General features: G+C 34.4%; 1 protein-coding gene across 1 annotated transcript; it reads left to right on the top strand.

The window, feature by feature from the left end:
• Window positions 1–913: 913 nt before the first annotated feature.
• Window positions 914–18,681, top strand: LOC131842541 (nuclear pore complex protein Nup214). The gene is made up of 27 exons (XM_059191112.1): window positions 914–1,079; window positions 1,250–1,388; window positions 1,794–1,960; window positions 2,504–2,676; window positions 2,913–3,124; window positions 3,633–3,753; window positions 3,972–4,059; window positions 4,375–4,477; window positions 4,754–4,983; window positions 7,904–8,042; window positions 8,453–8,532; window positions 8,915–9,115; window positions 9,665–9,834; window positions 10,859–11,023; window positions 11,259–11,441; window positions 11,782–12,071; window positions 12,474–12,632; window positions 12,787–13,026; window positions 13,143–13,571; window positions 13,646–13,786; window positions 13,865–15,059; window positions 15,133–15,320; window positions 15,685–15,843; window positions 16,627–16,687; window positions 16,931–17,100; window positions 17,599–17,722; window positions 18,401–18,681. The coding sequence occupies exons 1-27, from the start codon at window positions 1,041–1,043 to the stop codon at window positions 18,429–18,431; spliced, it is 5,397 nt and encodes a 1,798-aa protein (XP_059047095.1). The 5' UTR covers window positions 914–1,040; the 3' UTR covers window positions 18,432–18,681.
• The last annotated feature ends 351 nt before the right edge of the window (window positions 18,682–19,032 follow it).

Raw genomic sequence — 19,032 nt, 5'->3', positions numbered from 1 at the left:
TCTGCATGATTTGAGGTTCTTAATTTTCTTAGTTTATTTTATATATACTTCTTAATTTATTATTCAGTTAATGTAATCGTAAAGTGAAAAAAAATATATTTGAGATTCTTAATAAATGAATGAAAATGTTATTGAGTCTCTCAATAGTTGCTGAAGAGAGCGCGGGACACGTCCCCAACCATGTCAGACCCCAAGGAGTCTCTCGGGCAGAAAAGCTCGCAATATACACTCGAGAGCAATGAATTCGGGTCACTTAAAAAAACCTATATATCTCGGAAACTAAGAATGTTAGCTTAATGAAATAAATTGTGTTTAATAGACAATATAATACCTCTTAAATAAAAGTCATAAAATTTATACTACATTTTAATTTATTAAAAATTACATAAAGAAAAAGATCTGCTGATCACGCCTTAAAACACAAATAGGAAACATGACATATATATACAACATTATCATTTTCTTGAATTTTAATACTTTGTATTGCCTTTTCGTGCTTCCATTGGATAGTGCGTTTACCCGGTTTCGCATGCTGTACACCAAGTTCCTTATACGATGTAGAAACATTCGACACATTAGCACACACTCCCCAAGCGTTAAAACTTCTTTGCACAATGGGCCCCCCATCCGGAAATCCCCCCGGAATCCACTACAGCAAAGAGCTCATCCCACGCTCCCGCCATCTTTGCCCTAAAATACCGAAACAAATTAATTACCTAAAGTCACTGATCTTGTACCCTAAAATCGGGGTGAATGCCATACCACAAGAGAAAAAAAAAAAAAAAAGTCACTGTCATAAACATTATCACTGTCACCTCAAACTGTCACCAACATAAAGTTTGCATTACTCCTATCCTATTGGCTAGTTTACATAGTTGTCACATTATTCCAGTTTTGTCTTTGTCAATTTTTCAAAGAATATAATAATTTTGTTACCAAAAATAATATCTCCATTATTATTATTAGTATTTTTAATTCATAGATTTTAATTACCTGTTATTTATGTAAGAATTATTGATTATACTTTTGAATTTAAAAACATGGATATTCAATTTGGACCTAATTCTGTAGATGAACCGGTAAATGACTTGATATTTATATATGAATAATAATATATGTATTTCTTTTATTTGTCTGCTAATGAGTTTATTTATTTCATTAATTATGAAAACGCTTATTTATTGATTTAAATATTTTTGGAGCCAAATATAGTCAAAGAGGTTAACTTCATACTACATTTTCGTTTTAGAATCTGCTCTACAAGTTACATCGTAAAATACAAGTCTTTCACACCAACGACCCGCTTTCCAACCCTGGCTATAATTTTGTGACAAGTAGTAGTAAATATGGTATAGTTTTTGTTGCTTCACCTGATTCAACTTTATCAGGTATGTATAATAATATTTATAAACTTTTAAGTAATTTAATATAATATTGGCCAATAAATATTCTAAATATGTATTCATGATCATTATGTTTATTCTGAATATTACAGTACATGTTATACATACATATAACATGTACTGTAATATTATATGTATTTCTTCAGTGTATGAATTACTAAAGTAGTATGTGATTGGGTACTGATTGTTCTATACTTACACTTGGTATATAGTGTTAATTGTACTAAGTCTAGTTACATTTTAGTAAAAACTCAAATGACTCAAATTGTAATAAATAATTTCTATTTATTACAATCCAGAGACAAGATATCTTAAATTATATTTTAAGACTAATTATATATACGTACATATATATACATATGAATTAAAATCATTCTTATCACTCTGCAGTATATCAAATTACTCAACTAATCGACAAAGAGAACTCGCCCCAACACTTCTCGGTAAACCTAGCAGAGAAACCATCTCATATTGCTGTCAGCTGTGATCAAGAGTTATTAGCAGTTACTGGTGGGCAACAATTAAACATTTATAAAGTTATTGACTTTCAAAATCAGGTATATTTTTCATTATTTCTTAGTGATTCACAATTTTCTTTTGATTTATTTATGGTATATACTTATATATTTCCATTACATCTATATTTTTAATTTTAGTTACAGTTAAGCTAAATTATTGTGAATGTAATCAATGAAAGATAAATAATGAATGTACAATATTGTAAATGATGGTCAATCTCTATACTTGGAAGAATAATAGTAGCTAATTTATTAATCTCATAGTAGGGAACATGGCATTCAAAATTAATAGTGAGGGTAACTTTTTCAGACTTAAATAAATAATAATATATAAAAGTATAAATTATAATTCACATTATATTTAAAAATATAAATTGGCTATCTATCCCACAAAGTAATTAGAACAAATTACTTATTTCACACATCATATTTGTATTTACATTATTTCTGCAGTAACTTTTTTCTCTATCATTAACATTTCATCTCTATCAATTGAGATAAATTATTGCATGCTTATATATTATTATATTATTGTAATCTCATCTGTAGAATTATTATTCTCACCTAAAATTAATATTCCAGAATGTGTCAGTGGCAGCATCAATTAGATGTGATGTCAACCCAAGCACATGTGTAAGTGCACTACAATGGAACCCGTGTATCCCAGATTCCATTGCTTTAGCATTTTATGATGGCACACTGCTGGGTGTACAGGTTTCTACAGGACAAATTAACAAAGTGCAATCAAACGCAAGGTAAGTATTTCAAACCTATTCAAACTCTTTATATTAGTTTATATTTATATGGATATATTTTCAGATTGGTTCTATGATCATATAGAATGGTTTAATGTACTGGCTTCTATCTGACTTCATTTTCCATCATCATGGAACATTATAAAATAATGCAAGCTGGCTATATCTTGTAAAAATGTATGTAACTATTTTGGTACCATAAATAAGATATTAGTTTTAACCTATGTTCATTTCAGATGCATATGTTGGAGTCCTAAAGGAAAACAACTGGTCACTGGCAACAGTGATGGTGCTCTTTGTCAGTACAAACCTAATCTCACACCAGCCAAGATGGTCCCAGCCCCAAATTTATTTGATGGAGCACCAGTCGAAGCTCTGGCTATTTACTGGATAGCCACATATCAATTTGCCGTTGTTTATAAAAATGCTGTTCAAAACAATCGGCCAGGTAACAAAATAATAGATATAGGTTATATTTTAATTACACATAGCAAATGTAAGTAGTATAGTTAGGTGGTATATGTGGTAGGCACACTGTTAAGTATGCCTACCACATATAGATACATACATACATACATACAAACATAGAATACACTCAGACCGATAAAAACAGTCATACTCTCACTCAACATCATAGTCTCACCGGAAGTAAGGCATGAGAAGACCTAAGGAAAGGAAGGCCTAGACGGTTTAGCGGTAAAGCTCACCGCTTTACCGCTAAACCAATTCCTTAGGTCTTCTCATGCAAATCCTATCATATAATAATTTTGGGCCTGTTTATAGCACCACTTTTTTTATTAACTTCTTTCCGAAGTACAGATAATATTTGTAATATAACATCAACATTAAACATTTGCCATATAGCCACTTTATAAATTTGTGTAATAAATTCGTAGTGACAGTAAAGTGTTAAATTACAATTATCATATATATTTTCTAAATAATTATCCTTACAGCTGTGACTATAATTAATACACCAAAGGGTGGCCAACCGTCATGTCTCAATTATGAAGATATTTGCTATAGTATGGGATCAAATAGACCTTGGTTCTACTTCTTACAAGGATTACCACAATGGTAAGTCTATTATGTCTTCAGAAAATGTGACTATTACAATTACTTTCCAACTGACTATTAAAAGAAGGATTTTTTCTCTGACTGTATAATTATTTGTGGGTTTTTCAACATATGAGCCACAATGGTAGAATTTGTCTTTCTTTTTTGTATAACAGAATGTATGAACTTGATTGTGAATTGTGTATAAAAATATATTTTAATTAGTCTTGATATTTCAGGAATATTATTTTATCTTCCTCATCAAATAGTATGGAATTAGCAACATTAGGGTCTGCAGATGGTGTTAATTGGCAGCAATGGTGTCAGGTAAAATGTTAATTTATTATTTTCAATAGAATAATTAGAAATTTTTCTTTCAAAATTCTGATTAATCACTAAATGAATAAAATTGTTTTTAAAGTTGAGTGGGTATTTTGAAATGAATGCAATGTTATATAGACATAAGTATACATATATGTAGATATTAGTATCCACATATATTGATAAGTGTATTTGTCCGTGGTCGCCGTGTAAATAAAAAAATAGGTGCAGTAAATTTAGAAATGTGATCAATTTTACTTAACTACATAATATTCAATTCTTCATGGTACATTTTTATTACTTTCAATCTTTATATTCCAGTCAGACGAAGCCAGGCCAGAACTACCTCTGACGGATAAAAAGATTGAAAACTATCCAGTTGGAATATGCATTGATACTTGTGCTATACATCAATTGCCATGGGGTTTGTATATTTTATCTGACAAATAATAATATTTTTAACCTTCATACCTCTTGTATGAACTTGCATGTCATCTAATACTAAGAATTTTTTTATGACGTGTAAACCGTTCTAATGTTACATTAAAACAATAACGTCATAATTCAGAAAAACATAGGACTTTCATGTATCTTTTTTGGATTAAAATTCTTAAGAAAAATCTAAACTTAAATAATATAAATAAGAAAATCTTAAAAAGAATAATGAATCATTAATAACATTACTGCAACTCTATTTCAGGAGAGAATGAAGTCTTACCACACATGCCACTGTTATTTGTGGTCTCGCAAACTGGTTTGCTAACAATATTCAACATTATCAATTTGAACAGACAAGCGGTTCAGTTATGTACACCGCCTCAAGGTCTCGTGTTGCCCGCTACAGCAATGACCGCGTCTATACCTGGTGAAGCGCCTCAAGTTCAACCCCCGCCAGTGGTACCAACCCCAGTACCAGTAGCACAACCACCTGTAAGTAATGCAGTGCTACTTTTAAACCCAAACATTATTCACATATTGAATCGCTCACTCTATATAAACAACCACAATCTTACTTCATATTATATACTCAGAACTTTTTGAGTATGGACAGTTTGATGTTTGTTACTTTTTCATGCAGAAACTATTAAACGAATTTAGATGAACCTTTACAGTAATATAAACTTATACATCAGAATAACACAGACTATAAATTTCATGTGGGCACTAGTATGTCATAACTTTTGCGCAATAGTCGGATTCCAAGTTAACATTAATAAAACAAATACCTGGGTATTTGGAAGAAATTTTTAAGTAGTAGAGCAAGCTGTACGACCATACGTGGTTGTTCAGCTCGATTGGGCCTCTCGAACCGGAAAATACCACACCTCGGCAGAAAACCGGCGTTAAGCGTTACGCGTTTCGCATGGTGAGCTGTAGGTTCCGTACGCCCCTCCCCCCTATCCCTTTCCTACTTCCTTCCCCTACCCACCCCTTTCTTACATACCATGGCAGCGGAATACAAGAGATTTTTACCCCAGGGTGGTACCAGTAACCATGTTACTGGAGAATCCACCCCTGAGAGATCACACTCAGGCTGCACTGCGTATTCTGGGATGAGCAATACTCCGCTCAATTTGGCCAAAAGGAAACCGAGCTAATCTCCATCGGCGTTTCTCTTGCTCATAGTCAGTTTTAGCAACACCAGGGGAATTCATTCCAATCTCAACGTCGTCCACCACCACCTAGAGACGGCGAGACCGGCTTTGCTCTTCCTTACGGAGACGCCCTGCCTTACCCTGGATATAAATTGGAACACTATTTTATTCCACGGGCCGGTGTGTGCGCTTATGTCAGAGAGGATATTTGCTGTCGCCGTCTTGGTACACTTGAAGGTACTGACCTGTCCATTTTATGATTGCGTGTAGATTGCGATGACCACCCCATCTATTCATGCTTATACCTGTATAAGCATGAATAGATACAGGTACAGGTCCCATAGCGGTAACACCGAAACTGACCGACTCATTGAATACGTCCAAATGGCTACAGATTTTTTGCTCCAACAGATTCCCTCCGCTGAGGTCGTGATTCTAGGCCTTTAACGCCCATCACGCTGAATGGCTCGGTTCACGTACCACCGACTATGCGGGGAGATCTGTTCATGGCTTTGCTTTGGCGTATGGTTTGACGCAACTGGTATCCTCGCCTACACGAATTCCTGATGTTGTTGACCATCTACCTTCATTGTTGGACCTTCTGCTGAGTTCTCATCCGGACGGATATCAGATCTCTGTGGAAGCCCCACTGGGAACCTCTGATCATTGTCTGATACGGAGCGAAGTCCCTCTCACGCGTCCTTCTTTGCCGCGATCTACTGGTGGACGTCGTGTTTGGCATTTTAAATCGGCAGATGGGGATGAGATGCGAAGTTTTTTTGCGTCTTACCCATGGGGGCGAGTTTGCTTCGCACTGGACGATCCTGATGTAATAGCTGAATCTGTCACCGATGTAGTACTTCAGGGAATGGAGATGTTTATTCCAAATTCCCAGGTACCTGTCGGTGGTAGATCTCAGTTCTGGTATGGCGGATCCTGTAGATCGGCGTCTCGCCATAAGCAGGAATGCTTCCGTGCCTGGATTGCAGCTATGAAGTCGAGTGATCCAGATACCAGAGCTCATAAAAGGAAGTATAACTCCGCTTCCAGGTCCTTCAAAAGAGTTATAACCACAGCAAAGTCGGAGCACATCAACGGAATTGGTAAGAGACTGAACAGTCTTCCATCTAGATCCCGGGCTTTTTGGTCTCTTGCCAAAGCTGCTCAGGGAAATTTCTGTCAGCCATCTTTTCCACCACTGCGCAGAGAGGATAACTCGTTAGCCGATCTCCTTGGGTCTCTTTTTGCATCCAACTCGACACTGGACGATAGGGAGCAATCACCGCCGGTCATCTCGCGCTGTGAGACTTTTATGCCAGAGGTAAAATTTACCCAAAAGCTGGTACGTAGGTCTCTTTTCTCCCTAGATATCCACAAGTCGAGTGGGCCTGACGGTATTCCTGCTATTGTGCTTAGGACTTGTACACCTGAGTTGGCTTCGGTACTAACGCGTCTTTTCCGGTACTGCTACTCTACAGGTGTAGTCCCGAAACTTTGGAGGACGGCTTTGGTTCATCCGATCCCTAAGAAGGGAGATCGCTCAGATCCAGCTAACTATAGGCCCATAGCCATCACCTCCTTATTCTCAAAGACCATGGAGTCGATTGTCAACCGTCAACTCCTACGATACCTAGAAGTGAACCAGTTGATTTCTGATCGTCAGTATGGCTTTCGCCAGGGTCGGTCAACTGGTGATCTTCTAGTGTATTTGACACATCGATGGGCAGAGGCTATTGAGGGTAAGGGGAGGCCCTATCTGTTAGTCTGGATATTGCGAATCACATTGTGGAATCACCTTCCAGCAATGGTATTTCCGAACCGATACGATATTGAAACCTTCAAGGAAAGGGCTTATTCCTTTTTAAAAGGCCGACAACGTACTTGTAATTCCCTTGGTGTTGCGGGTGCTCATGGGCGGCGGTAATCACTTACCATCAGGTGAGCCGCAAGCTCGTTTGTCCCCTGTGTTATAAAAAAAAAAAGAAATAGATAATAGGAATAGAGTCAAGTATAGTAAATAATATAATAATATGCACTATTTTACTTACTTACAATTAGGTATGTATTTCGAATTCTAATTAAAGCAATGTGAAGGTATTCTCAGTTATTCCAATAAAACAATGATAGCTATGCTATGCTATGTTATGCTAGCTAGCTATGGATAGTATTATGGGAATAACTAAATAAAATACATGTCATTTCGAATTATTTATGATGATAGGTGACAGACGTCTTTATATAATATTTGCTTTTAGCCACTACAAGTAGCGGTAGCCCAGCCCATAGTCGTACCAACTCCGATGCCGCCACATTCTACTAGTTTGTTTGGATCTACCAGTACTGCGAAAACTGCCACTTTACAAACACTACAAGTAACCCAAATCAGTTCTACAGGTACTATTTATATAACTATTTAATTTTCACGAACCTCACATCGAAATAAAAACATTTAATAAATCCTTCGCGTATTATTTTATATTTTAAGGTTCTGTGTTATGTCCATAGCAACTTACATAAATACAAAAAAACTGTATATCGATGTGTGTGTGTGTAGGAGAGATAGAGAGTGTGAGTGAGATCTCTCTCACTCACACTCTCTCTCTCTCTAGAGAGTAGTAGGCTACTCTGTCATAATATATTTTTCTTTATTTAGTGTATACTTCCTGTCAAATTTCTTGCTTCTAGTTCTTAACATGTATGTATTAATATATACACAGATATTGTTCAGGTTTGTAGGTGCTACATAAAACGAATTAAAGCCAATAAAATATTCTAATCACATTCTTTACTTATTACAATTTCAGGGCCTAATCCACAAATTATCGACCAAAAACCAGTCGACATCAAACCAGCACCGCCAATTTTACCTCAAACACAAGCACCGGTAAATATTGATTTCTGAATTTATTTTATACTTTTCTATAGAAATTCATCGAAATGATTTCAGCATCAGAAGAATTTATTGGAAAGTAGTGATAGAGCCATGCACTTAAATTTAAAAAATATCTAGTTTGATTTCTTTTTATGACTATGTTGTTATTATTGATTGTATCTAACCCTATTTTGATGTTACCAAAAATTCTGCAAATGGTTTTGGCAAGATTGGTATTATACTAGTACATCTTAAATATGTATTTTATCGCAATATATATTTAGCATTATAAATAGTGTACAATAATAATATGAAACGCAGAACTTCGAAAACGAAGAAAACTTCTTTAATATACATCTTTAGTTACTTTCATTTTCACCTTTTCCTACCAAAGGTGCAACACACACCCGCACCATCGGAACCACAGCCGTCAGCTAAGGCGCAAGAAGCCAGCGCAGCATTAAAAGCAGAACAAGAGCAGGCAAATAAAATTAAAGCAAATCAAGAACTGAAGAATATGCTCGTCAGAGAAGTCAATGAGTTCCAAATGGAGTTATATAAGTTTATGCTGAAAACGAGAGAAACTCAAGCAAAGGTAATTAAAATAATAAATAATATATCATTACAACTTTTCGAGATACTGTAGTGAGAAGCATTTCACACGAGATGGGGTATAGACGGTCTCGACGTCGCATCGTGGTGAATTCAACATTTAACATGTTCACATTTCACTGGCTGGGTATACTTGAATCTAATGAGGTAGACATAGTAGAGGGGCAGTAATCTCTCAGATTTCAAGATAATTTCTTTGATTTGTAATCGGTATTACCATAAGAAATAAGACAATCAAAGTTTTTGTGTGACTAATTTCGAACTTACGACCTTGGTATGTAAGTTAGCTTTGTAAATCACCTTCGATTTTTTTTGTTTTTATTGATATGAGCAACGAAATTTTCTGCATTGTAGTAGTTTAGTCAATTCTAATATCATTTACATGAACTCTGGAGCATCTATGCTTACAGGTCACAATTTGTTAATTGAATAAAAATAAAACTATTTTACAAGGTTTGTTTATTCACTCTTTTTAGAACATACCTTTGTTTTCTGTGGTAATATTCCCTTATTGGATATGTTTATGTTATAGTTGCAATGTGATATACAGTCTATCAACTCTAACTTCAATCTACAATCAATGGACACTGAGCAGCTAAAAAAAGAATGTTCTTTAGATGAACTACGATCTGCCATTGTACAACTTAAATTAGAATTAGTGAAGGCATGTGCCGTAGTAGCAGAGGCCCGTACTCATGCTGAGTAAGTATTCAATATTATGCTAAATCCATAGAACTATCTATGTATTTTTTCTCCTTAAAATTGGCAATGCAATTCTAATTCAGTTGCATTGCTAATTTTAAGGATAGAAATTAAAATGTATAAAATTGTTATATAATATTATAAAATGATAAATCTTGTAATTCACATAGCTGTCCAACTTATTGCCTGAATGCGAATACATATTATTGTCTGTTACTTATTACAGAATTCTAATTTGTAATATAAATTTTGAATTAATGTATGGCGATTTTAGATTGTGTTACCATAAAATTATGATCTTACTAACTGTGCCCACGGTTTCACTCTCGTTAAATTTCAATATAAAATATTGCATTTGCAAATATTCTGATGCATAAGCTATATTACTGTAAAGTTTCATCAAAATCCGTTCAGTAGTTTTTGCGTGAAAGAGTAACAAACATCCATATTTACAAACTTTCGTGTTAGAAAGATATAGATTAATATTATAAAGATTTAGTTTGTAATCACGAAATTGCAAATCATCAATAACACGAATAATGTTGCACTTCTTACAGGTATAATGTACTAATTTTCGGTTGTTTATAATATAATAATTATTAAACCGTGAAATTATAAATCACTCATGAATTGGAAAATAAATTATATACAAAAGTATTTTGTAAAAGTGCTATAGTAGCCGTGAATATTGTTGTGGCTAAAAACAGAATATAGAGTACATCATACAGAACAATACAATATTAACTTTCCTAATGGTCCGCGCAATTTATTGTTTTATATCTTTAGAATCTCCTGACAATAACAAACAGAATAAAAAAGAATTCGTTCGTTCGTTCAGTCGTTCACGCATGATGCCGTTTACAAGGGAATTTAATAATAATAATTGTAATACTTTTTATTGTGCATAAAAAACAAATATTTACAAAAATGAACTTAATATAAAAATATGCCAACAAAAGGCGGCCTAATCGCTTAAAGCATACTCTTACTTTTTTTTAAAGTATTCTGTCTATTTAATTTACAGATCAAAAGACTCTCACGAGTGGACACAAGCTGACCCTTTAACTACAAAGCGCGTGGCATCAGTAAAAAAATTAGCTTACTATGTGCAGAATCAAGTGGAACAAGCACACAAAGCGCTTGACTACAAATGGAGTGAAGTGTTGTCAAAGGATTTAAAATCGAATAAGTAATAAAAAAATATTTTATAAAATTTAATTTCATATTTGTATTTTTGTTTTTCGCTACTTTCTAAATGGCATAGAAAGTTTGTCGACATTTTCGTGATTCTTTTTTTAATTCGAAGTTCCAAAATAGGCCCTGGTCTGCCTTTAATCAACTATTGTTTATATTTTATACAAAATATGTATCATTAAATCAATAAAATCATGTAATTTTTTCTACCTTACGTTTTGCTGTGATAGGCCTGGACAATACATGATACGCCCAATATTGGATGACGTATATCAACCTTTGGTGAAGCAACAAGAGATACTGTGTCGCCAACAAGCTATGCTAAGGACGCTGAGAAACACACTGAAGGAGTGTGAAGTAACGCCAGTGTTCAAGTCCACATCCTTATTGAGGAGTACCCCGTTTAGAAATAAGTAAGTGTTGGTAATTATAGTTCATCAATCATCGACATTTTAGAATTAAAAAATTCTCCAATTGTGATTGTGTTTAAATTATTGGGCACTGAGTTAAAAAAGTTTTCTTGCCTGCCTAACCGTGCTCTTTTTATTGAGGCATACGGTCCCACCGTATAACTGCGACCTGTGGAGATTCACTACAAACTGTATTATTATTAAGTATTCTCTTTATTCAACTAATTAATTTTCTGTCTTCCCTACATGTAGTTGTGTATCATAATTATCTCTACTTAACAGAATTCTAGCTTCATCAGCAAATAATTATATTGCTACGCCTAAATATGTCTGTATATTACAGAGATCCTTTATCGAAACTAACTAAGAACATCTTAAACATGAGTATTGAACCGCAAACATCAAAATCCAAAGACTCAATATTTAGTGCGCAAAAACTCGACGCATTGAGAGACATGTTGTCAAATCATAAAACTGTAAAGATAAAACCAGTGAGTGTGGATATGAGACAACAGTTGGCGGCAATGAGGATCAGTTATGAAAAGAGTGCAAAAGAGAAATTAAATCAACCCCAGCTTCAAGTTGCAAATTCGGAACCTGCCTTGCAACAAACATTTTCTCCACCCATTATAGGTATGGAATATTACATATTTTATTACACATTAGGCATACATACAACCCATATATATACAATCAACCCATGCTAAGCCAATTAACAGACATTTAATGCTCTTACTTGTGTACATAAATCTTTATCAAATTTTGTAATTTAATGGGTACACGCCAATTTAAGTTTGCAGACTTTAATAATAATCATTATTATTATTTAGTCGGTTATGCACTTCCATTTATTACTACTATTTTAAACGACAAGTTAAATTACTCAGTAACATATACCTAGTATATTAAAACTGGGACTTAGTATATTTGAAAATATCAGTTTATTAATTTTATGTTTATCAATTTATCTGTTAGCATGGATTAATATATTTAATTGTCATTGTTTATCTAATTATTATTTTTATTCGCACAAAGCACCAACCGCTAATATTGTGAAAACTGAGAAGACATCGGAGCCAGATATCATAAAGCAGGCACCTATAACTATACCATCATTTACGCCCGTAAACAACTTCAGGCCAAGTGTACCAGCTCCTGCGCAGTCTAATGTAGCTAGAACCTTATTTACTGATGGTGAGTAAAAAATCGCAGAATCATTGTAACAATGTCTGACAGCCTTTAGTAGAAGTTGATTTACTTAAAGCAATTTTTAATATGATATAAAAATAAGTATTCTTAAAAAATCTTTTCCTAATATATATATTTAAATTATGCTCGTTCATTTCAGAACCGAAATTAGAAACATCAAAACCTCAAGCTCAACTTCCGCCATTACAAATACAACCTCAACCAATTCTAAAGCCAAAGCAACAAACCTTTACATTTGCTACTCCTACAGGCACTTCGGCAAATACGCGCAGTGCACTAAAAGATTTATTACAAAGCAAATCTCAAGCAAATGTGGACACCAAGAATGATGGCAATACATTTATGGGACAGAAAATATGTTCACCTACTGCATTTACACGTAAGTTTTGCAAGATTCGCTTTAAATTCAGAACTTATTTTTTGCTAAATATTTCAGATATCTTAATCTTTAGAAATCGAACATTCAAATTGTTTTAATATGCTATATATTTTCAGCATCTACTGGATATTCGCATAGTAGTTCTCCATCTCAAATGACATCGGCGCCATCTGCTGTGTTCACAGCTAAACCGATATCAGATATAAGTAACATGTTCAGTAAATTCCAACCACAAACATTCATGCCAGAATTAAAACCTCAAATTTTCAAACCAAGTTCATCTGAAACAGGGGAACCAGAAGTAATGCCCAAATTAGAAGTTAAAAAAGAAGACAAACTCACAAATTTATTTGGTTTAAAATCAACTACTCCTTTGACACAACAAATTACAGCAGAGAAAGCAATTGAAAACGTGTCACCGACACAAAACACTACAGTAAAAAGTGACAATGGACTTAAACCATTAGGAACCCAAGCTATAAATAAAACGTCAATCTTCGATGTACAGCCAACTGTGATAAGCACTAGTCCAGTGGTATCTACAGGTTTGTATTAATTTAAAAACACATTATAATGTATTGTTTCCTAATTTTTAAACAAATAATTGTTACTTTTTCAGGCCAGACTTTAAAACCAGAAGGTAAAATTGAAAATAAAACAGACATTCCTAAATCAATTGGAAATACTGAATCAATAAATCTAACTGCTACTACAGGCGCCTCATCCCTATTTTCTTCAGCTAACGCCACAACACCTACTAGTACGTTAATCTATAATATTATTTATTACATAAAATGTTAGATGTTGTTATTTTTTAAATTTGTTATTTTTATTCCAGTGTCAAAACCGCAACCGATATTTCCAACATCTATGTCTAAATTAGGGTCTCCAGACTCTACTCTAGCCGTGACTTCTACGTCAGATATCAGTCCTATTACATCATCAACTGATAAATCCACAACTTCAGCATCTTCTATATTTAGCGCAGCGGTAGCTTCGCAATCACCATTTTCAACGCCTAAAACACCTACAACACAATCTACGTCAATTTTTAGTACTTCTCTCACACCGACTAGTGTATTTTCGGCTACAAACACAGCGTCAATTTTTGGTTCTGTAACAACTACTACTGCCAGTTCTGCTACTACACAATCAGCTTTTACTTCTACTACCATTGCTGCAGATAAACCATCAGTAGCTGCCCCATCTTCCGTATTTGGAGCAACAACAACGCAAACTGCTCTTGAATCACCTTCATCGGTATTTGCACCAACGACTACTATTCAATCTTCAATATTTTCAACATCAACAACCTCTGTTTTTGCATCTCAACCTTCTAGTCCAACATCTGTTTTTGGAACATCTACTACAAAAGTATTTGATACAATTACCACAACATCAGCTTCTCTATTTAGCAATACCCCTGCAACTACAACTCAAGCATCTGTCTTTGGAAATTCAGCGGCCAATAGTTCTGCCGGATTTAGTTCTACTTCACCATCGTCAATATTTAGTGCAGTTTCTACGCAATCTACTGCATTTGGTATACCAACTGCAACTACTCAGGCATCTATATTTAGTAGCCCAATTCAAACAAGTCAGACCTCATTATTTGGAACTCAACAAACAACTCAAAGTTCTGTATTCGGTACCCCTACGCAGACAACACAAGCATCTGTATTTGGAACCCCTACACAAACAACTCAAGCATCTGTATTTGGAACTCCTACACAAACCACTCAAGCTTCTATATTTGGAACCCCTACACAGACAACACAAACATCTGTATTTGGTACCCCTACACAAACAACACAGGCATCTGTATTTGGTACCCCTACACAAGCGACACAGGCATCTGTATTTGGGACCCCTACACAAACAACACAAGCATCTGTATTCGGAGGTACTCCAACTACTACTGTATCAGGCGGGTCGTTATTTGGTGGCGCTGAAGCAAATTTATTTGCGTCAGCAAGTATATCAACAACAATTGCTCCATCACAGTCGAGCGGAGGAAATATATTTGGAGGGGGGTAAGATAATGTTCAAATGTTTATAGACGTGTGTTTCATTTTACAAATATTAATCTAAATAATCTTAATATAGAACTGGATCTGTTTTTGCTGGTGGAAATACAAACATATTTGGTGCCAAACCAGCACTCAATCAGAGCAACACATCAACGGCATCATCTATTTTCGGAGGAAGTGCCGCATTCGGGCAAAAGGCGTCCACTAATAACTTCTGGTCTGGAGGGAATACAAGTGGAGGTGGAGGCTTTGGATCTGGTTTCGGTATGTTTAATACGTTTGATTGTTGTTTATATGTTTACAATTTTATTTATCCTTTATAAACAAGATTCCATATTATTATTAATATTATAAATACCAAATATGTCTGTCCGTTTGTTATATTTTGACGATTAAACGGCGTTCAGCTATTAAACTGGATCTTAATAATAACTAAAAAGATGTAAAGATCAGATTGTGTCAAGACGAACTTTTATCTCAATTCGCTGATAATAGTAGGTAATCAAGTATTCTAAATGTTTGAGGCCGATTTGATGTTGATTACTATGATATTTAAGTGAATGAATATACCGATGTCTGAAACTTATTTTTTATGCAAATGAACTTATTGTATAGCATAAATGTACAGGTCAGCAAGCTACAACTCAAGCATCATCGATATTCGGAGGTAGTCCAGGAGGCAACTTCAGTGCGGCAAGCGCTGGACAACCATTCGGCAGTCCACAACAGAACGCAAATTTCGGAGAAAGCAAACCTTCCGCCTTTGGATCCCCACAACAGCAATCAGGTTATTGTTAGTTGTAATATAAAACGACGACATCATTTGTTTGCTCAAAGTAGAATAGATGTATAAAAAAATCTATCAGAATAATAAAAATCAATTGTTTAAAATGATCCAATCTTCAGGTAGCAGACTTCATCCGCACTCAAAGACGTTACATAAATTATATTATTGGTAATGGATGTTTATTTAAGGATCTTTAAATCTGTTAATGAGCGTTCTTCCCAGAATTTAATTATTCAGTAACTAAATTCGCCTTTAATGGCGGATACGACAGTTAAAAATATGATTCATGCTATCCATTATAATTCGATAAAGCGATGGTGTTGCATGTTACAATACGATATAGCTATTTTTAATATTCTTTTTTACGGCTATTTCTATCTATCAAAGTTCCGTTAGTTATTTCGCGCTTAAATTAGAATTATCAAAAAATAGTAAAAAGAGACAGTTTAATATATATGGGGGTATATTTTTACAATGTCAGGGGTAAACCTGTAACTATAATAAAATATAATTAGCGTTTGTATTATAAATTCAACTCATAACAACTTAAAGGTAGAAATCTAATTCAAAATAATGTGACGTTGTACAACAACATCAATCATTAGGACGTTGTTCAAATCTGCACTAGTGAGTTCCTTGAGTAAACATTAGACGTCTCTAAGAGTGGCGGTTAGTACATATCTTTATGGATTCATATCTTACTCGTTTATTGATATATGGAGCTTGCGCGATGTTTACCCCAGATTATATATAGCAATGTAATGTATACTACTGTTGTTACAGCATCAGCTTTTGGCGGTTCATCTGTCTTTGGATCTAAACCTGTATTTGGACAGACAACTGCGTAAGAATATTATATATACTATCTTAAGTTTAAAACAGTCTTAAAACAATTAAGAAATTCCATGTCTATTGTCCAAAAACTAATATTACTGTACTACTTAAATGAATGTGGATTACTGTTTGTACAATTTTACGTCCGATTTTTACCACGTCAGGCCTTAAAATCTGTCTATACATAATAATATATAGTAAATAATATAAGTAAGTCTCATCTATTCGTTCTCTATAACCTTTTGAGTTTCAGTTCCCCTGCGGGCGGCGGCGGGTTTGGCTCTTTCGCTGGATTTAATAAGAGCCCGGGTGGCGGCGGCTTTGGTGCCCCCGCTTCTTTCGGAGGAGGCTCGGGTTTTGGCGGACCAGCCTTTGGAGGTTCTTCACCGGGTAAAGTCTTTGGTGGCTCATCTCCTAGTCCTGGTATGTAAACATAAAATAAAACTTTTCTACATAAAATAATCTGCAGTGAATAAAATAATGATTTTTATGTAATTTCAATTGCTAATAAGCTATTAGCCAATCTAATAGAGAGTGGTAGTTGTCGCCCAAATACATAAACAGCATTACATAATGTTGCCATTCCTGAGAACTGTTCCCTTTCAGCAGTTAGCCTCTGTACCCTGTAATTTCATTGACATTCTTTACCCTTCAACCTGAAATACAGCAAAAAGTTTTTTATATTGGACATGATATTAGTACTTTAATTTAAAACTGCATTAGCAGGATCCTATCAGATTAAGCAGGGCAGGGAGACACGTGCGGTACATGTGAGTGTTGACGTATGTCGGCAAGGGGGCCCCTTAAACTTGGGTTACGAGTCTCGGGAACTATTCGGGAGTTTCTCTCTCTACCACGCTAAAGATCCGGCACCCGCAAGGGAAATTCACGGAATACTAAGAAATTCTTCTCTTTGTACAGGTTTCGGCTCCCCTACTCAATCAAATGCGACATTTGAAAGCTTAGCCACTCAGAATACCCTCACATTTGGCAACCTAGCTCAACAATCACCACCACAGCCACAACAGCAACCTACATTCAATACGTAAGTCATAACATTAAAATTACAATGGATTTTTGCCATTTTTTTATGGTCACATGATGGTAAGTAGCTACCATCCTCTATTTACGTGAGCTCTAGTGCCATCACCATTGTTGATGCATTGACGATTCTTTTAATGGAAGATAATGGAATGATGCACCCCCATCTGCTAACGATATACGCTTGCGGGGCACCACGGGGACAAATTCATCAGGAATTAAGCGCATTATTATTATTATTATAACAGAATGTATGGTTATATTTTCCATGCGATTAATTTGTCTATTATTTAAACTCAACATTTATATTCTTTAATTGCCGTTCATTGTATAGATGGTTACTTCAATAGTTTTCATTTGAAGCATTAAAATCTTTTGCGGTATATTATACGGATTATTTAATTATTGCAATTTTGAAAAAGTTTACAAATAAATCCAACGGTAATTACAAAAATTAAAATGTTTCTTAATTTCTTCCTATAAAAATGAGAATTGTAACGTTACATCATTAAAAGACAGTAATAGTTTGATGACTTATACCTTATACATATCGCAAATCGTTAAATTTCATTCTATTTCAAGTAAGAAACATTTATAAATATTCAAGGGTTTGGATGTCGGATCATTATTACAGTATTACATCAACGTCGCCGATATACTGTAACTTCAAATATTTTTACAGATCTCCATCATTCACTGGTTGGCGTGGCTGATGACAGTTTTGGAAGGATAGGTCAATGAAGACGAAATATGATCACTAACAGGATATTGTGAATGATTATGTGTTGAATAAACAATTTGAAAAGTGAATCACGTGGTGTTATGCATATTTATGATTAAAAACTAATGTATTACATACTATGTCAAATACTAAACATTAATTACCTTATATAATAGATATTAAATACCATATACAACAATTACCTACAATGTTCTAAAATAAAGAAAGTTACAAATCGATAATTTTATTTATTTACACGATATACATAATTTTTAAATTTAAGTATTCCATATATATCATAATAACGATAGTTTTCAGGGAAGACTGTATGAAGATCGATCTTTATTACTAAATCTCCTACACAACCCCTAGTTTTCAATTTTCGATTTTAATAAATCAGATACAGTATACTTTCTAAGTAGTTCATAGAATTACTAGAACTATTTTGCTTTACAATCACGCCATATTTCCTCACATAATTTTGTATATATTATTATATTATATAACTCATCTACCCAAGCTGTTAATATTAAATATTCAGCTAAATGATACCTATCAGTAATATAAAACGGTAAAGATCCTAAAAACACTCG

The sequence above is a fragment of the Achroia grisella genome, unplaced genomic scaffold (assembly GCF_030625045.1).
Source record: "Achroia grisella isolate CSIRO2021 unplaced genomic scaffold, CSIRO_AGI_Agris_v1 utg241, whole genome shotgun sequence".
Classification (NCBI taxonomy): domain Eukaryota; kingdom Metazoa; phylum Arthropoda; class Insecta; order Lepidoptera; family Pyralidae; genus Achroia; species Achroia grisella.
Note: the sequence above shows the minus strand (reverse complement) of the source record. Positions and strands in the feature narration are given on the sequence as shown.